This window comes from Boleophthalmus pectinirostris, unplaced genomic scaffold (genome assembly GCF_026225935.1).
Source record: "Boleophthalmus pectinirostris isolate CB_2022bp ecotype Guang Dong unplaced genomic scaffold, ASM2622593v1 HiC_scaffold_21, whole genome shotgun sequence".
Classification (NCBI taxonomy): Eukaryota; Metazoa; Chordata; class Actinopteri; order Gobiiformes; family Gobiidae; genus Boleophthalmus; species Boleophthalmus pectinirostris.
In genome coordinates this window covers 18,546,145-18,567,964 of record NW_026571175.1, presented here as the reverse complement: position 1 = coordinate 18,567,964, position 21,820 = coordinate 18,546,145, and the positions used below count along the sequence as shown (strand labels likewise).

The 21,820-nt window shown below is 38.9% G+C and overlaps 1 protein-coding gene across 1 annotated transcript in view; it reads left to right on the top strand.

Annotated features, from left to right (window-relative positions):
- Nucleotides 1-21,820, top strand: part of gabbr2 (gamma-aminobutyric acid (GABA) B receptor, 2) — a 98,595-nt gene that overhangs the window by 29,245 nt on the left and 47,530 nt on the right. The window contains exons 3-4 of the mRNA XM_020932900.1: nucleotides 16,404-16,574; nucleotides 21,594-21,695. Of these exons, the coding sequence (XP_020788559.1) occupies nucleotides 16,404-16,574; nucleotides 21,594-21,695 (273 nt within the window). The remainder of the gene's footprint in view (nucleotides 1-16,403; nucleotides 16,575-21,593; nucleotides 21,696-21,820) is intronic.

Genomic DNA, 21,820 nt, shown 5'->3' with positions numbered 1-21,820 from the left:
AACAATTTTGCCCCATTATTTGTAATTAAGATCAAAAAGAGCTTTTCTTTCACAGATAATACACTGAACAATACTCCAGTTCTAAAATGTTTTGAATCATATTTTGAAAATTCATGAGGGCCACTCATCTCATATTATTATTTACTTGGTTCTGCCCATTTTGGTAAGACCCTTAGAAACCTTGTTTAAACAGAGCAGTGGTTGGATATCAAAGAACAGTTCCATTACAAGCCATTAAAACCAGAAGGGCTGCTGCACAGTGAGGCTAGTGGATCAATACAGGGCAGTTTAACTGTCTGACACAGCTCACTAATATCTGAAACATCAACTCGCTGTCTTCTGAGAGCCTAGGAGGAGGGAGCCCCGACCAGCAAACTCACAGCGGAAGTGGAGTGAACGAAGTCTCCTAGTGGTTCTGAGTGCTTTCAGTGCTTTCCATTCATTCTCCCTGTATATATTGCACTCTCTGCCTGCACTATATTAACAATTTAATATTATATACAAATTACTCAGTTTTACTCAGTGTTACTTTTGTACTGATAGGAGAATGTTTCATTGGAGAAAGCTTTAGGCACTGTGCCATGATAAGATGTCCCAGAATTGTCATTGGCTGTGGTTAGGTCTGCGGTTAGCCTCACCCTTTAAACCATGTTAGCGCTGAAGTTCACTGGGACTTTGATGACTGCTACTGATTGTGTCCACACTCATAAAAACCTTGAATATATTACAGTAATACAAAATACAAAGTAAAAAAAAAATTACATAATCTCTATAGACATGCTGAGATATGTGTACTGGCCTAAATAGTAAAATACCTCCCAATGAAGTTGAGTGTTTTATAACAGGTTACCAATGACTACACCTTAATTAGCCTTGGTAAAGGTAAGGTAAGGTAAACTTTACAGTCCCCGAGAGGAAAGTTGTCTTGGGCTCCAGTGCCACTTTAGCTACATGAAACAGGTGTGCACACACAATCACAGTTAGTCACACAACATTACACAGATACTTACAATTCAGGTCCAGATACAAGCATTATATGCTTCTGTTTGAAGACTGAACAGATCAACAGTTCAAGTCTTGTCACAATCATCAAAACACACTATAATACAAAACAACCACAGAAGGTTTAATTCATAATAAACATATATCTTATGAAGAATGATTAAGGCTTAGTAACTACTTAATTCATGGATTGGTGCTATTAAAACTGTAATTGTTATTATAAATTAAGTTATATTTTTACTGCAAGACAGGAAGGCAGGACACCCTCTTCAGTCTTAACAGACAGTGCAAACTATATGACTCATAGTGCATTGGGTTTGGAAAAGTATGTTTTATATATAAATGTCCTGAGTTGCAGTCAGTCTGGCGCAGCTGAGTTTAAAATTTTAATTCAATCCTTTTAGTGGTTTGCAAGCAGCAGGACTGAAGAGACAAAGCCATGTGAAAATCAGCTGCCTCAAAATGCCTTTCCACACCTCCATCCTCACAACACAGTTTTCTTTAGGTACTCAAACCCTACCTGCTCTAAATAAAATAAAATAAAGTAACTCTAACTCTAACCCACATATTTGTTCATGAAGTGATGAGCAAAAAACCAAAGTGAAAGTGGGCTGTGTGCTCTCACCAGCTCACACGTAGATTCATTCTCAGCTCGTGGAAACGAAGAAATACCCCTGGGGTATTAAATACACTGGGTGTTAGCTCTGCTGAGTGCTGCCTCTGTCTACATGCAAAAGCATTTGCCCTTCACTTTTAGCGCCTGAAAAAAAAAGTGTCTAATTGACCACAACACTGTTTTGACATTTGATTCACTCTTAATTTTATGAGCTATGAGTTATGGGGCAGTGGCCATAGTCACAAGTCTGAATGAGAGACATGCAAACAATCATTCACTTAACTCTTACAATAATATCATTTAAATTTCTTTTTTTGCAGGTGTGAGTATTGGCACGGTGGTCTAGTTGTAAGATTCTCATTTGAAAATGGCATTGTTGTATCATAGGGTACATGGTATATAGGTGGAGTAGCACCTTATCCCTACACCTCAGTCTGCTCTCACTTCTTGGTTGGTGAAATGGCACAGATATTGCTGCTCCTTGTAGCTGAATGAGCAGGAAGTTAATGATCATGAGCTGTGGAATCTCATTGGCTGTTACCTGATATTTGCTGCTCAATAGGTGAACACCTACGGGGGTCAGCATTTCCTGTGGTGGAGCGACGTGCATTTTTAAAGAGACAGTAGCGCCAATAGCGGTGGGGCGCCGGCAGCCTCCCTCTGTGTTCGGAAGCACACGTAAACACAGCGCGGATGACCTTTAGCTCCAATAAACAACATTAAATATGGATAAGGACATAATTGAAAGTAACCATGGGCACTTTCTTCTTCTCTTCAGCTTCCCACTTGCACAGTTACTCTTCAGAAGCCAGAATTTGCCACACATTTCAGACTACTACTACTAATAATAATATTGCTGACATTTTCAACATCAATGGTCATTCTGCTGTGCAATGTATATCTTCAGTCAGGACTGTAAATTATGAGGTCCTAAATGTAATACAGTAATTCATACATTTAAACACTAGAATCTATGAGTTTCTGTCTGAAAAATAACTTAATTCATTGGATCTCTCCTCAAAAGTGGCTTACAATGCCTACCAATAACAAATTTGTAAGCATGGAAACATTGGGCGTCATTCCTGAATGTTTTGTCTATAACTTCCCCTTTAAGAAGAGAGAGAATTCTGCTATAGATTCACGACGTGTTCATAAGCAGCTAAATGTCTTCTTAAATGAAAGCTAGAAGTTAATATGTATTTACCAGGAAATGTGCTCTAAATTTCCATATATAGTCAGTCTGGACTTGGCACTATTACATGTGAAAACATGAGGAAAAGAGTGAACAAGGAAGTCAGCTTGTCTACAGACAACTGCAGTATTACAGGTTGAACACATTCAGTGAAGGTATTTAAGTCACCGGCATATTGAAATAAGCAAGGGCTTTACTCATTTATCTCGTGTTTTACGAGTCTCTGTAAAGTAATGGAAAATGTTGGGGACGGGGGATTTGAGTCCAGAGTGGCCCATATGGGTGCACTATGGGGCTGAGGCTACCACTGCACAACAGCAGCCTGTTACAACAGAAGTCTGTTAAAAGATTTTTGTTTTTTTATTTTGTTGTATACTTCTTTTGCTATTGACTGATTGTAGGATTTGTTCTGTCAGAAGAACATTTTCAGTTAATAAAAAGTTTTGTGAATGCCAAAAATGTTAGTAAGTACTCCTAAAGTATGAATGTGTACAAATGTGTGAAAATGCTTTATGCATTGTTATCCTATCATTACTTTTGAATGTCAATAATAAAATAATAAACAAGCTTTATAATTCAATGGACTTTTGCTAAGCTTTCACAGAGCAAAGTAAGAACAATGTATCGAGATAGAGAACAGTTATAGTGATTGGGTGTGATGGCAGTGATCCTGTTTTCTGCTGCAGATGTGAGCCTTGATTCCAGACACTGCAGTGGCATTCCCTGTTCCCACCACAGACAACAGTGGGACTAATCAGCCTAATTGTTCTAATTATGGGGTAAGAAGTCAACCCAGGAACACACGACTGCCTCAACATCAGGGGAAAATTACCTGTGTTTTTACTGCAAAAACAATTAAAACCACCTCTCCACAGATCTGACATATAACTTGGCTATGTTATTTTCCTGGTAAAGCAATAACAGTTCCAAAAAGAAAAGCAGGTGAATTCTCCTCCAGAAATGTTACACAGTACACCTTTAACATAAAACTATTACTAATCAGATAAATAGATTCTTGAATAATTGTGATCTGCTTTTGGATTTCATAAACAAATATTTATTTTTGTCACTTGTGTTGGTTACAGTGAAGTCAAATAGAGTGACTGGCCAGTGTCATGGTGCTCTGGGGTCTTTCATGTTTCCGGCCACCTCTCCTCAGACCTCAGCCATGTCACAGACACAGCTCAGGAGATAGACTTTTAAACATTTACTGTCCTCTTTCAACTCGCCATTTGGCCCCTGCAGGCGTCTGGAAATTGAAAAGTGAGGGAGAGTAAAAGAAAGTTCTGAAAGATAGGAGACAGGTTTCTTTAGACCTGAAGAGGCTTTGTGTTACGGCCATAGTAAGATCCAGAGCTCTTCTTTCTCACTAGTCAATGGAGTGGATCACTGCAGATGTTATCACTTAGTATCTTTAAAGATTTATATTGAACTTATATCGAAAGTATAGTTTGCTCAAATAACTTCCCAGATCTGCAGTCATGTAGTACTTTTCAAGGCTGAAGCAGTTCCATAGTCAGTATTCAATGAGTAATTGAAATCCAATTGACTCAAGCAAGTAATTAATTTTCCCATAGTGTCCATGCTCTGAGCTCTGTCTCCTGTGTACATGGGGTACATAGAGTGCAGTTCCAGCTTCACAATATTAAGCAGTTCACCTACAATCTAACATATAAATTTCTCCCCGATACCCTCCCTGATGCAATCAATTATCAATCTTACCACAAGCACAAAGACTACAGCTCAATAGTGGATGCATTTTACAGATATCTTTGAATCAGATTTGACATGTGTGAATCTATCGCAAGACCACTTGAGACTAGCAGCATACACTGCTGTTTAAGGTGTCTTTTATTCAAGACCTACATTTATAGCAACCAAACTGGATACCTGTAAATGTTTGGCACCTGTTATGTATTATACCAATATTAGACCATAAAGCAGTAACTCAAGGGCATTTCTGACAAATATGAAGTATAGTGAAGTGAACCCGAGAATACAGATGGCTTTGAAATCCAAAAATGATCATAAAAAATAATTCCACAATTTCTTTTAGATGAGAATTGTAGTTGTGTGTTACAGACCATATTGCCTAACTATAAAAACCTTTCTATTATTTAGTCTCAGACTATGATATACATATAGCAATACTGATCACAAACAGCAGTCCTCCTGTTGTGTTTTTTATGTAACATTTCTTAACTGTACATATATGACCTGTAGTTTGACCTTTTTGGATCATTGCAAGTATGTACAGAGTAGCAGAGGGTATAGCACTCTAGCCCCTGCATCCAGGACAATGCAAAATTACTGCAACTGAAATTCAACTATGAGTAAGCTAATGATGAAGGAATACTGTTATTATATGGTTAAAAGTTTATGTTTCAAACCCATTTGACATAGTTGAGAATGCACAAAGATAATGGACCCTCTCACATTGAGGGACCTTGGAGGAGGCTGTGTCTTGGAGATGAGTTGCAGATATCCATGCAGCATGCTGAGTGTGAGAACAGCATTGACATGACAGACACGTCTACAGCCCAGCATCATATGGCTCTATACAATCATGCTTAGACATAGACATGAGCAGTCGCCTTTACCTTCAGGGCTCAACTCACATTAGATTGTGTTTATGGAGCTTTGAAATGCGATGCTATGTTGGTGTTATAGGGAAGACGACCACCTCATGTCTTCACCTTCATCCGACATTCAGCATGCAAGCCCATAAGCTCTGTCTTTACTAGTGGTAATGGAGGCTTAGCTACTATGTGCGCATATTGTGTACAAGGTTAGAGCTCCTTCAGTGATCATAAACATTTGAAAATCATATCATATTTTACATTATTTATAACCATTATAAGATATACACTTTTTTCTTTATTTATTTTTGTAGTTTGATGTGGTCTTGTCGGTTTTTAGTCCATGGTATATGAAATATTGTTGTGGGTAGTGGATTGTGAGTAAGGAGGTGCACAGGTCTTGGTGTGGAGTGACAGCAAGTTGGAGCATTGATATTATGCATGTTGTGTTGATGTCATGTTCTTAAGTTGTTTTAATAAAGGCCAGATACACCACAAAGGACCTCTCTCAGAGACACAAGCCCTTTTACCTTGTGATCATAAATCAACCATATGTATGACTGACTGCTGCTTTTAATGACTGACTTTTGTTAGGGTTACAAAAAGGACTTTCATTCAGTCTGCCTTTAGCCACGGGGCTGCACAAGGAGAGCAAAACCATCAGAAAATAAACAATTCACTTTGCATAGCAAAGAGGTGTCCTGACTAGAGTAGTTGCCAGAGGAATGGATGGCTGCTGAGCAGTGGAGAGGAATCTGTTATTCTCTCCCATTTCTTTGGGGGGGAAAAAAAAAACATCAAGTGGGACTTCCCCTAAGGCACGTGCACTAATGTACTCAGTGAATACCCAAAAAGGTTCTGATGCAGTCTGACAGCGGAGAAGTCTCTGGGTTTGTAGTGTGAACAAGTGGTCATGTTAGTTTGAATTGTATTAATGTATTTACAGATCCGCTTCTTCTGAAAGCATCTGCATAGTGTATGTAAGTTCATTTCAAATTACAAACTGGAAAAGATAAACTTTGTTGTCCCCTGAAGTGAAATTTGTCTTGGACATAAACAGCTGCATAAATGTGACAGAAATACTGTAGAAATAAAAAAATGTTTCAAGGATTGTGAACAATCTGTGTAAATACATCAACTTATAGAATTTAAAACACAAAATAATAGCACTGAGGATAGAAAAGATTAGTCACCTTATCAACCAATAAGAAAACCAAACATCCTTAGGGGGCAGAGGCAGTGCTGTAGAGTGGAATGTATTTGTCTCATATTTGACAGTTTGACTACTACTCTAGGACTGATGGTCCTGATAAAACCCGAGGAGTCGTGCTGAATCCAGTGTCTTTAATTAGAGCTGCTTCTGGGAGCTGCTTCTTTTCCCTTTTCTGTTCACGTCCACAGGCCAATGCCACCAGGCATCTGGCACATGCTCCCAGTTTTTGGAAGCTCTTCATTAACTGTTGCCCAGGGCTATAGTTGTAGTGGGAAAGTGTTCACCAGAACAGCTGACCAATCAGAGCAAGCAGATTGGACACAGCATGTAATGGCCTAACTGAGGTGGTTCAGGTTGGTCTCTGTGACAGACCATGATTTCCAGTCAATATCTCAGCAATTTGCACCCCTTTGTTGCCAAATGAAAGTGTGTGATCAATGCCCCACCACTGTCTGCAGCCTGTGACCTACAGTATGTTAGTGTCTCTACAGCTTTCTATATTACAAAACAAGGACTCCTTCTGAAGGAAATAAAAAGAAACGTGTTTCTGTTATAGATGTTGTGGAAGTTGAGGAACTAGTACAATTGGGTATGCTTAAAGGGCCCTTGGAAAAGTTAACAAGAACATTTAAATAAACAAGGGAATAATCAAGAGCCTAAGTACCACTGGATGAAAATGGCAGGTGCAACTAAGGTTATTAACTGCATTTGTTGGCTTTTAAGTTGTGTTTTTCTTTTCCTTCTCTCTGTCTCCTATAAGGTGTGTCTGCTCAGTGGGCTCATGCTTTATTTATTATGGCCCCTTATTAACTATTTAATTGAGAAAGCGAGGGTAAAAAGTCACATATGAAAGACTGGATCAGATAAAATGCTGTTCATATGGACAATAAATACATTTTCTAGAATATGTGAAGACATGTTCAGTGTCTGCTAACTTAAAAGCATAGTAATTTGTAAAAGCAGACTGGCTCTAGTTAGTTGAGCCTGCCCACTCACAACATGAATGGTCTGTGCGCTTGGGGTGTGTGGGCTTCCCTGCACTGCTTATCTATAATCTATTTGCATCTCATGTGCAAAAAGTCTCATTTTATAACCTTACGGAAGAAGGACTGATGATTTCTGCTTCTTTCTTTATATCCAACTACTTTTTCTTTCACTGTAAATAACTTATCAGCCGTTTCTGTGTGTAAGCAATAGGATGTCCAAATAAGCAGAGATTAAAATACCAGCTCACGAATGTTATCCTTCCTCCCCAAAGGAATGGGTGTGTGTGAAAGAGAGAGAGGAGAGAGGGAAAAAGAGAAAGGGCAGGGATAGAGAGAGACAGAGAGAGGGAGAGAAAGAGAGAGGGAGAGAGAGAGGGGGAGAGGGAGGAATACAATAATGGTCTCTACAGTTCAGCATCTGCTCATTAATCATTCATAGGCAGCCAAGTGGCAGCAACAGGCCGCACAGTAAGATTTCAGGTTATGGTATCAAATCTCCATTTATAAATAGAATAGCCATAGAGCCATAGCTTTTTTCACAAGACTCAAGGTGCAGCTGCACTCATCTGAGGTCCAGCTGAATGTCAGTCAAAATATCTGCTTATTAGCAGAAGTAGTTGTCATTAGTCTGGGTTTGATTTGTTTCCGGATTATTAGATTTAATTACCTGTATAGTTCAGCAATTATTAGGGATGCAACAATACTGGTATCAATAATTACCTGGATAACTTTAATGATATAAGTTAAGCAAGTACCCTGGTTGGACCTATAACTGTATGTAATTACAGGCTAATTATGGTATAGAATGTCTCATAGTATTTGAACTTACATACAAGTTGTACTGTGCTAGTTATGTGAAGGATAAATTACAGTTGCATAACACACTTGCACAATTGGTGCATCCCTAACAATATAATAGAAGAATATTAACATACTATATACTATACTATACTATACTATACTATACTATACTGTAATAAACTATTAGGCATACTCCAGTTTGCATAAAATAGAACAAAGTGTATTCATTTCAGTATGTTTTTTTATTACTCAAAGATACTTGAAAATCATGCTCTTACTGTAAGCAGGGTCACCTCTCCACATATTTGACTTGGCCTGGTGGTGTCACCAAATATATAGCATGGGCAATGCTATGCTGTGGAAAACTCTAAGCAGTCAGTGACCTATTTATTATGAAACAAGATGATGTTTCTTTGCAGAGCTCCTACCTGTGACAACAAACTTTTACTTTTAGCTTAGAAAAACTCACTTGGCTGTTTAAGTGGGCATTCTCCTCTCTTCTCTCATAGCATCCTCTCCTGTCAATACCTCGCACACTCTCCAACTGACCTGGATCAATACCAGATACTTTCTTTGATGCTGTTAGTTGTATAAGTGCATCTGTGGTGCTGCTCTCCATCTCTCCAGGATGCGGTGACAGTGACTTTCATGAAGAATAGTGGTATAAGCCTATGTCATGTCCCAGCTCATGCACATTACTGACATCTGACACTTATTGATCTGCCTTCATGTCCCATTTGACATATGAACAGCACAGGGAGTTACAGCAGATGGGATTTCTGTCTGTAGAAAACAACAGGTTACATTATATGACATTTTTATTCATTACTTCTGACTTCTGGACCTTACTTTCACACATGTATTGATGCCAAGGTCTTAGCCCACAGTCATCTGCAACAAAACAGTTATCTGGCCAGCCTAAACTACACGCTTTAACAAAACTTTACAAATACTAGTGGATCTGGAGCTGTATAGCGTTTCCCTGATTTCAGAGGGCATGATTGAAAGGGCGGATTAACCATTCAGAGAACCGTTTGAGTCAAAAATAAACATGGCTTCTTACACAGAAAAATCAGAGAAAAAACAACATAAAAAACTAAGAAATTGCTTGAATTTTCTCAGAATCAACAATCAAGGCACCAAACTATTATTTATCTCAGGTAAAGGACATGCTATGCTATGCTGTATAGAGCATGCATAGAGCATGAAAAAATGTGAAAAATCATGGAATCATGAAGAATCATGGAATGAAGGAAAAATCATGAAGGATATGGAATCAGACCATAGAGTCTATTGTCTGACCATAGAATCTATCATCTGATTCCATAGCCTTCATGATTTTAACAGAATGTAGAAGTGACTCAAACAAACAATACAGTAGAAAATAATGGCACTGGAGTTTTATATACCATATTTGCAGTTTTACTTTATATTTTATTATTATATTACTATTATTCACTTATAAGTTGCACTAAATTATCAAAGCACATTCCTAGACAATGACCATAAACCTTTTCTGATTCTCATTCTCAAAAATGTGATAAAATATGATCTAATGTTGTGAATGTTAACATTTTTGTGAGTATGTTATGAATCCTTACATGCCCTTGGTTGGCTGTCTCCTACATCTCCCTCTCTGAGCCCCATCTCCTCCATGTTTATCTGTCTCTTCTTAGGCACATCTTGTCTGGTGCCTCCACACTTGTCTGGGAGATGGCGTTTTACAGGCCTAGGTGCAGACTAAGCTCTAGAGGAGCGTTGCGTGATTCTCTGAGATGTCCGTGCTGCTTGCTGGTTTGAAATACCTGAGCTTTCAGGATGAAAGCCTCTGCATTCATTCTGCTGCACGGCACGTACCATTGCTTGCACAGGCCAATCTAGCAGTGGTACTATAGGATTTCAAAACATTTATACATGGACTAAGTAGGATTTTCATTTTCTATATTGTATATTTTTCTTGTCCTTTTTGTTCATATTAGCTACACATACCCACATACTTCATGTCTTGTGAGTAATTCATGTATGCTCTTTAGCATGCACTGTGCTGATCAACGAGAGTCAATAATTAATAAGTTAAAAAGACTATGTGGTTGCATACATATTACAGTCCTATCTACAAAAACTGAAGGGATGACAGTTATTATTGAAGGTGCACTAGGTAACATTTTGATTGGGAGTTTGTCACCTCCTTATTTCTATGGAAATGTCAGTGCTCTGCCTGGAATACTCCACTGTATTACATTAAACAGGTCTACCTTACATTTTTACAATTACAGATGGTTTTATAGCTCAAAAATTCGATTGTTTTATTCTATTCTGACTGTGAGCATGGTTGCCCATAGCATTTGATGAACTCTTCCAAAGCATTTGATTGACTCTCAACAAAAGTTACATAATGCACCTTTAATGCTTAATAATAAAGCATTTTCCTTTAAATTTTATTATAATATGCAATTAGATGTCTGTCCAGTTTTCCCTTGTTTAATTAAATATGCAAAAAAAGAAGTGCTGAAGTTATTGCCATTATAATTTAAAAGTATATATTTTTTCTTTTGTAGTTATCTCTGATCTGGTCATAGATTTAGCACTCAAAGCACTGGGGAGAGACATCAATACTGCATTGTAATAGTGCTCGCCCACAAGAGAAAACGTGCAGCTCTAGTTATTCCTATAGAACATTCTTTACATTCCAACAAGACTGGGACTATGGGACTGGGACCACTGGCTCCAGCCCACTATACCCCTCCACCCCCCTTCTCTCTCTCTCTCTCTTTCTCTCTTTCTCTCTCTCTTTCTCTCACATCTGTATTAATGAGACCTGGATGTGTCCGTGTGGGGTCTGCCTCTCTCCAGCTGGGCACTCCCAACGGCGCTCCAAATGTCTCTACTGAATATTGAATAAGGCCCGGGACCACCTCGGCGCTTCCTGATCAACAGCTCCACTATTACCTTGCCATTACTCCGCACGGGGTCCTGGGGCTGAGCACCATAGATGGTCATATAATAGGCATGGGTGGGATGGTTGTTTGAAGTTGCTCAGAACTATATCCCTTGTGGTTTGTAATTGTTTTTTATTACTTTGGACTGCAGCCCTGAAGCTCCTCACTTTGGGGTTATATTGGGATGATACCAATTAATTTTCCAGAATCAGGAAACATCCCATTCATCAAAACAGCGTGTTTGCCGTAGATGTATTCATCATGTTTGCCCCTTGTGACCGCATCCTCACATTCTGTTGATATCACAGAGGCCTCCTCTGTATCACTTGACTTTGTGAATCAGAAGCAGTAGATAAAATGTTTGCCTTGATCGATTAATTAGTAGTTAATATTATAATATGATGGACAGTTATATTTATATGATTTTGGATAGACCTTTCACCACCATGATCAAATCTGACTATATTACCAACACAGGGCATAAAGCTGCAGATAATTGGCCATTGATCAGAATAATTGCCCCTTCCAAACTCCAGCTCTGAGTTTCCTCTAATGATGTGTTTGCTATGAACTGTGGCTGTCTTTCTAAATAAGTATCACATGGTTCCCAAAGACAGCAGGAGGGGAAGAGGTAATTAGACCAAAAGTAAAACTTAACTGGGAACCAGGTCATCTTCAAAACCATGTTGCTGTAGCAACTGAGTAAATTCCGACCTGCTTTTCCCTCAAATCTTAGTCAACAAACTGCATCTGCTTTAACTGTCGCACATAAAATACAAGCTTGTGTTTATTTATCCGACATCTTCGTACCCACTTCATTATTCAAAGGCCAAGCAGACGTTTGCGCCTAGAACCAATCGATGGCATTAGATCTGTCACAGCGATTAGGCACTCCTTTGCATCCTTATTTTTGTACAAACTGCTGTGCTTGGAAATGTTGGCCACGCTGTTACTTTTAATTTATGCACTATTGATTCCCAATTCCTGACAAATAATACCAAATACAGTATGTAAATAAGGCCACATTTGCAAAGTGTTGTTATTGAAGGGCTGACTGGGTTCTTTAACACAGAGTAGACAGAATGTACCAAGGCATTATTTGTTGCTGAGCTCAGTTTCAACATCACATGTAATGGATGTCTAATTTAAAGTTTTTAAGAATCCTATGCTCATATTGATGTTGTTGTTTCCATGAGCAGTACTTACTAAAAAAATGTTCAATCTCATATGATCTTTGCTGCTGAGTAGGATTGGATCTGGTTAGTACTGGAATACTGGGTGCCACAAAAGGACAGCACTGACTCTATAGTGGAAACTGTTGCTGTATCCTTTGGCAAGACACTTCAGCCTCCTTGCTTAGCAGTGAAAGAGTGAGTGATTGGTGGTGGTTGGGGGGGCTGATGGCACAGGTTGGTAGCCTACATTAGTAGTTTACATCATCGATTGGTTGACTAATACAATGTAAAGTACTTTGAGTGTCTTGAAAGGTGCTGTATAAATCCAGTGCTTTATGTTGATACTGCTTTGGTGTATGAATGTGTTTGTGAGAGTCACACCAGTCTAATGTCTTTGAACTACGGTAACAAATAGACTTGCCTGCTCATGCCTGCCATGTTTTAGGGGAGGTGGTCTTATAAGACCTGATGGTCTTCTCACTCTCTCCTGCATTGAGTTTTTTAAATTTTGTATTTACATCTCCAATGTTTCTTGCATATGCAAATAAAAATTTACTCAAGTCTACCATTAGCTGTATCTCATTTAGACATAGGGAGTATTGAATGACTAAACTGTGCTATTGTGTCTTTTGTCCCCAGGTTCTTTGACCAGAGCAGTTGGTGAGTCATGGAGGTTAGCGTATTAGAGAGACGCGGGTGATTGGGGTAGATTTGAGTAGCAGTTCCTGCAGCTGTTTGTTAGTGAGAGTGAAGCTGTGTCTAAACCTGATCAGTGTGTGTGCACATGTGCAGGCCTCTCCATCCTATTTGGGTCGGCCCTCTTTAAACCCCTCTTACATAAGCCTCTACTCTCAGATGTGTGATATCACACACTATTTCTGCTCCTTTCTTTGAAAAAGCCTCTTCACTGTTAGAAAAGACTAGTCTGTTCTATGCATTCTCTTTATCTATTGCATGTACATTCATCTTGGTCAGCTCTGTCCATTCACACCGACTGACCACAACTTTCTAGTGTATCTTTTGTAAATAATATTCTGATTATTACTTTTGAAAATGAAACGTAATGCATAGGGTAATTGGTGCCTCCTGTCAAAGAATATGACATTATCAGATTATAAAATACTAAATCCATTTTCACAGTTTAAACAATAGCAGTAGTAAAAAGTAGTCAAATCTCAACTGAAGTGATTATGGATGTCACTGATTTTCATAGATGTTATTGATCCTGTTGGAGGAAACAATCTAATGCCCATCCACACGGCTCACTGCTCGACCAAATTTCTTTCACAGGACTAAAGGAATTAAAAATGGATTACTTGATGCTCCTTTGACATTTATATTGGACTCTTGTGACATTGATACAATAGCCACACAAAGTGAAGCCTGGTTCAAACAGTGCACTATTGTTAAATGTAAAATTTAATCGGAAAATAATACATGCCTAGTAGTAGCAGCCTGTGTTTTCATGTTTTATCACCAACTTTTAGCTGACCTTATGAAGCAGTAATAACAAAAGGTTGCGGCTGGCGTATGCTCATGACACTGTGAAATCAACCAATTATGTTATTTTCCCTGCAGCTCTTCTCCAATCGGACAGCCTGGTGCAATACTCTGCAGCCTTTTAATTTGAGTTAAAGTGCACACCACAGCTATTGTGTTTTCTTCATTTTGACCATATCCTCAGGCTAGTCATGAGGGGGACGGTGAGAAAATCACTGGCTCTTCTTAGAAATCTATAGTATTTCGAAAGCAAGTGTTTGTGAAAGTGTGAGGAGCAAGAAGACAACTATAGAAGGATGTACTGGGTGATGATCATGCATTGGTACAAAACTACAGAATATTGTATTTTGTCTTTATTAGAAAGCAGTATGAGATATCAAACATGAGTGGGAACAGACCTGAATTGAACATTATTTGATTGTGCTTTTTTTTTCTTGTGGGTTATGTTTAGTAAAAGCTGCCCACAAAAAGCTGCCCACATTTGCGAGCAAAATGTTCTCCATAGAAACAAATAATTTTTTAGAACATTTATTCACCAAATATGTGCTGTTTCATGAGGTACAAATATTGGTGGGGGATGCAATTTTTTACATCGTGTATTACAGGCGGGTAGTAATTACACACGGGTGGGTCAGGACTAAACCAGGTCTAAACCAGGACTAATCTTGGACTTAAGAGAGAAAACGCTGAGCAGTTTGTCTGCAAAGCGCGATCGGGCAATTGCCGCGTTTAACTCCGTAAGGTACGGAGCTGAGCCGGTCCTTTCTCCTGCGGTCACCTCCAAGTCCGTCCTGACGGTGAGTTCTGTTTCAGTTCTGGTTTAGTCCTGTTTTAGTCCTAGTTCAGTCGTGGATTAGTCCTTCTCTTCAGTCCTGGAATCAGTTCTGGGTTAGTCCTGGTTTAGTCTTGGTTCAGTCTGTGGCGTAGGCAGCGCAAAAGTTTGATATAATGTCGGGTTAAGGGGCAGGTGCGGTCCTGTCCTGCGCGGGTGCGGTGTTGTACTGGGGGACTCCAAAAATGGACCCGTGCGGGACTCTGCGCTGTTGGGCTCCATTATGGAATAAATGAATCTTCAGTTTGTTACATAAAGAAGGAGGAAAATAACACAAGGACGACAGCAGCAACAAGTTTTAAGAAGGAAGTAAAAAGGGTTACACCTGTCCTGTCTGAGAAAAATGTATAAAGTGTGTGCTGAGGGGTTTTACTGCCTTAACACAGATAGAATAATTGTAAAATATAAAGTTGACGACTTCGCGGATTTCACCTATCGCGGGTTATTTTTAGAACGTAACTCCCACGATAAACGAGGGACACTGTCCTCTCACCTCCCAACCTGTGCACATGGCCTCCCACTTGTCCCGAGTGGGACGGAAAATGGAGAATTTCTTGTACAGGTCATTGTTAAATGGGCATTTGTGCTTCGGTATGTTGCAGACTGACCGACTGTTTGTGTCTCGCTCCTTCTGAGTCACAGACGCTACGAGAGACGCTCAGTTTAATGAGCTGTACTGAAAATCCGGACATTTGCATCACTTTATAAAAAAAAAACCCGGACGCCCCAGACATGACACAAAATACGGACATGTCCGGGAAAAAATGGACGTTTGGTCACCCTAGATTACACCTATAGTGCACCTCTAGTGTCTTGCTTGGGATTGTAATTTCCTGGTGCTGATCACTATCATGAATCACAAGTTCTGCTTAATCTCTGCAAGTGTGTAATTAACCCTGCACCGATTCATATCACTTATTAAATTAACACAGATAGGACACTGTGCTTCATTATCCTCCCCTACACTGTTAGCCTAGCCTCTGAGAGGCTAAACATTTGCACCCTTCAGACCTTAGAACCAAAGATTAAAAGTGTCATCATAAATATCAAGTGGTCAAGACGGCTTCATAGTAAAATATAGTTTTATACAGAGTGACAATATTATAATTAAAACTGAATCACATATATTTAGCCACTAGAGAGAAATCAGTGACATTGTTGAAAATGTGTCACTGAACAGAGACAAGGGCAAATCCTAGCCATTACCATTAGCACAGAAATTACAAAAGTGAAAATTAGGTGAAAATTTTGTCACTGTGTGAGCTCTGGAGAGCACACATATACTGGTTGTTTTGTCCTCATTCTTAGATTATGTGACATCAGTCATTTTAGGTACCAATTATAATGAATAGCAATTCACAAATACCTCCTGGTTTGCCCACCATGGTTGGTAACTTTGTTAGTTAGTGTATATATTTTATAGTGTGGTGGTCATGGAGCACAAGCAATTGGAAGAAACTATAAACTTTGATCATATTTTTTGTCTGATCTTATGATTAGTTTTGTCCTACTGCTGTAAAGAGCACTTGTTAACAATTGCTAATTGTACATATTCTTGTTTTACACAGCTCTCATTTGCGGCCACAACCCCTGTGCTGGCAGACAAGAAGAAATACCCAAACTTCTTCCGCACAGTACCATCAGACAATGCAGTCAACCCAGCTGTGGTCAAGTTCCTCAACTTCTACAACTGGAGTCGAGTTGGGACCCTCACTCAGGACGTGCAGCGCTTCTCTGAGGTCAGTTATCTACAATGACCTATTCAAATCCAAAACTGAGCTCACTGAGTTTTATGCATTCTTAATAATGGCAAACATTGTTACACAGACTGTAGTTAATTCTCTTCCGGGACAAATCTCTCAATTATCTCAAAATACAGATGTTAAAGCTCTGTCAGATGCATTGAAATAGAAAATATGAGAATTGTATTGTTAACAGCAATGTTGCGGCAGTTGCTGAGAGCAGTCTTGTCTGCTGTTGTGATTCGGAGGTGTGTAGAAGTCTCTGAAAGCCCAAATCCCTTTATCTCTCTCTTCCTGAAAGCACCAAGGGGCTTAGGACGCCAGGAAGAAGGACGTCCCGATTCAATCAACCTGCTCCAGATTGGTCCCTAATCCTGATTCACAAATATGCAAACATGGCTGCCACACTTCAGGATCTGTTCATTTCTGTCAGACTCAGAGCAAATTCTTGCTTTTTTAGCATTAAGCTACATCATTTATGGCAAATATGTGCTTAAAAAAACATCTCTAACATTCAACCCATATCTCAAAATTGCATGATTATTTCAGAGTGGTTCATAGATGTTTGGACAATTTGTTTCTTTCATTGACAGCATCGTCACACAGCATCTATATCAATGGTGTTTACTCTCTCTCTGCCTTGCTCCCACGGGGAGAATGGAAGGTTAATGTTATGTAAGACTGGTTGAGTCTGGATTCACACATTCTCCCATACTGTAATGTCCCCTGGGATGCTGACCTATAAACTAAAGCTTGTCACAGCTATTTTTAGACTTTTCAGACACCTATACACAAAGGAACAGAGCGCGGCAGGGTGGTCAATAGTTTGGGGCTCCTGTTCTATGTATATGTTCTGTTCATGATGCGGTCATGCTTTGTTTGGATGAAGGTCCACATACACACACACGCACACACACGCACACACACACATTCACACACACACCCCCACGCACACACCCACACACTCACACATGCAGTGCAATCATCATTACTGAGATTGAACTAGACCAAACCGGGCTCAACAGGAGCAGGCGGCCATTATCAGTCAGTCAGGTGACACACAACTCACAGCAGGATTAGGTCTCAATCTTCTGATCACAACACAAACACTGACAGGTTGCCAACAAAAATCATTGGGTTTTAACATGGGCCTGAGCAAATCTCTATCTTGTTCTATCAGTGATCACTTATCTTTATTTGAGGAGTTATGGTCCCATGCTGATTTGAAATTTACAAAAACAAAGCACAGAGGTATTCAGATAAGAAAGAACATAATCAGTGAGGACTATGTAACTTTGCAGGAGAAGGGTATGCCACCTACTAGTCTCAGTAGAGATAATGTCTTTGGCTAAAATGTTTCACAGTATGGCATTAAATGTATCTATCTAGCATTTATTAAAATTACATATGTTCAATCAAAACATCTTGATAAACATACATGCTAACACTGAGTTGACTCATCTCTCCACAGACCTGACCTGAAACTTGCCCTGTTAGTGTCACTTCCGTGTCTCCATGGAGATAAGTGTAATGCAAAACTGTGGAACTTTCCAGGCAAAGCAATTACATCCCCATCACCATCTCCAGAACTGCTACATAGTGCACCTTTTTAATAATACTGTTGAGCAGAATACAAACCTTGGTGTCCCTATGAATACTCTGCTTTTTAAATGTGAAATGAGAGCCGGTGTGCCCATCTTCTCCTCTATTTGCCCTGATACTGATGGAACCAACTGCTGAGTTTCAGATGTCATCACAACATTCTATAGGCCAGTAATGGCTAATGCAGATGAGGGGCAGCTAAAATTAATATTGTTAAAAAGCAGATTTCTGTGGAAATTTCTGTGAGTTCTAGGGTGTAGTCACTAATAGAAATTACCAAGTTCAACATTTATGAATGTACCATTATGATATTTAATTACAAAGTACAATGATGTATCATTAGGGAAATCTGGCTCTTGCCTCCCATCTGAAAACCACCAAAATACTGATATGTTAAGTATTTATTCCTCTTTGTGTCAAACATATATGCCTGACTTATGTTCTCTGACATGTTACTATTACACACTATGTAGGGGTGGTTATGTAATATGTTGTGGGGATTATAGCTGATCTACATCTGCTGCTGGGGATTCCCTCTCTGACCCACAGGAGACTGCACTACAGTTCAAATGCTTCTCTCTTCTTTGTCTTATGCCTGCCTTTCAAACCAGCCACTTCATGTTTTATCATTGTTTTGAAATGACCAGAGGTAGGTAGTGCTCAGTTACATTTACTCTGTTACATTTACTCTGTTATATTCACTTGATTTTAAAGAAATTGTTAAGATATGTTTTAGCTGTTAGCTGCTCATTTTTGTGGTTTATCCTTTGAAAATACAAATTCTATGCATTTTGTTTGTCCTGACAATTAATTAACTTAAAATTATAAATCAGTTGTTCTATCCAGACAGGTACTTTTGCTTGAGCACAAGTTTTCCCAATTACTTTTTTCAACAGTCATTTCTTGGGTAATTTGTCCTTTTACATGAAATAATACTTGAAGTAACATTATTCTTACTTCAGTAAAATATTTCAATATTTATGTTTTAGTGTTGTAACACTTGGTCACCATAGACCAGCACTCATCCCAAACAGAGTACAAGGCTCTGGCGTGTCCAGATCACTGAGCCAATTGTTCCTCAAGAGCAAAACCTGGTTGTATTGATCCAGAGCGTGTGCCTTGATGTTTCCACCTCACACTGGTGGAGTGTTATACAAAAATGACTGATGTAGCATTTTAGTGCTGCCCCAAAGACGAGAACTTGACAAGCAAATGTTTAGTGAAGGTGAAATTAAGTTGAGATTGTCAGTTGGTATTGATTTTTTAAGTGGGAAAAATTCAATTACATAAAACTGTCTCATATTGTTACCTGAAGTAATTGTAGAGACACTACTATAGGCCTTTGTGGAAGAGGTTTATATTGCTACCATTACTACTATTTCTTCTTCTTCTGCTACTACTACTACTTTTACTACTAATGCCGATGCTACTACCTAGATAAACATTATTATCTTCAATATCTTATCTTAAATTATCTCAAATTTATGTTTATATGTATTTTTTGTAGCACATACACATACTACATGAATATCTGTACATGTGTATTTATATTTTAAGAAACTGAAAATTAATTTTATTTTTGAACAAATTGTGACTGGTTTGTGAGCAAGAGTGATTAGAAGAGCGGGCAAATGATAGTATTAGTTGTAGGCAGAAAATATGTAATCAAATACTGACTTTGAACGCTACCTTAAGGTATTAGTACTTTAATTTAGATGTTGAGTACTGGTTTGATTTTATTTCTCTGCTGACTGCTAGCATTGCATTGGTGTTGGCTATTTTATGGGAAAGAACTGCACCCTATCAACACCTTAACTATTTATTGAAGCTTTTACACCATAATGCCTCTGGCTGGGACTCATTATGCAGGAACTTGGCAGGGGATCTGAAGGAGCATTTGGCCTAAATAGGAAGATAATATTCTCAAAGCACATACACACATAAAACAGGGCTACCGTTATGCTCATTGGCAAGTGGCATAGATCACCACTGCAATACACCTGCACTCCTCCTTTTCATGACAAGTGAAAATGTCTGGCATAAAATAGCTTTTCGGAAACCACAAGCAGCCCGAGGAATAAATCGTGTTTGTGAGAGGAGGAGGCAGCATGATAAACCACCTCCAGCCTACCATCACTGTGGGATACCTGCGCTATTCTCTTCCTCCGCTGATCCCATTACCCGCCATTCCAGCGAATCAATACATCAAGCAGACACGCACCTGCTGCAAGACAGAGTTACGCTGCTTCCCCCTTCGCCCACCCCCCCACCCCACCCCACCCCACCCGGCCGCTCAATGCATGCCCATACGTGCGAGAAAGACAGCTGTACGCAATTACATTACAAGCAATGTGAACTGTGGCAGCTATATGTTGGGTTGTTTTGTGGCTAGTAAGAGACAAATCAAAAATGGATGGATTTCATAGAGTAGGTCTTCAAGTTATATATGTAGAAGGTAGAAGGTTTTGTATCATAGGGAGATAAGGTTGAGCGTGTCCTGTAAGAAGAATTGTATAGGTGATTTGGGGGTTTGCGGCTTTATGTAACAGGTGTTTGCCCCCAAATGCAGATACTTAGTTGTCTTCCATATTTAGGTGATAAAGTCTGTACAGTCACTAGTTTAAAACAGCGCGATCATTGGGCCTTTGGTGGAGAGTATTTCAGACACAGGTTTATATTTATACAATGTACAGTAGTTTTAGTCATAGGATTTGGCAGCCCAAAGTGGAAAGATCATTCTGCTTTCTGATTGGATAATCAGCATTAGAATCAAAACACACAAAAAAAGATTGTCTTTGTGAGTAGGCACCATTGCAATTGTAAAATAGTAAAATCCATATTTGCTTTGAACAGTTGAGCATTAGGGACACTCTTGTTTATACACTTATGTTGTTCTGCACATACTGCATATTTTCTATTTGTCTATCATATTCTATTAAGGGCTTTTATCTTATTTTAATGCATGCATTTTTTTATTCTGGTATATATCCTACATATACTGCTTTTACATTGTGAGATAGGACAATGTTGATGTATAAGAAAACATAAAAAAAAAAAATATATATATATATAATATATACATTTATGAAACAAGAAAATAACAAATAACACTGTATTTTTTTTCTTGGGCTCATTAAGAGTAGAGTTCATTAATTGCCTTTTGACACCAGCTCTGAAGGTGTTGGACAGCCACATGTCACCTCCAACACACATGGGGCCTGCAGCAGCTTTTTAGTTTTCACAGCAAAGGTGTGACATGCTGAAAAGTATTCTTAACCTCAGAGGATCTAGAATCTACCTTTAAGCAATATGCACAACTCACCAAGAGTACAATGTAAAATAAAAGCTTGTCATTTCTATTCAAGGTGATTATGTTTGCTCATGTGCATTTTTTGTTCTGTTTTTGTCTCTCAGGTGAGGAACGACCTGACCAATGAGCTGGAAAAGGCAGACATTCAGATCGCAGACACGGAAAGCTTCTCCAATGACCCGTGTGTCAATGTTAAAAAGCTCAAGGTAAGTCTGAATCACATTTGACTGTTCACTATGCTTGTATTCCATTTCATAAGGAGATAGCAGTTCAATTGTATGTCTGTAATGTTGACAATAAAACTAAAAAAGAGTTTTTAACTTGATCAGTT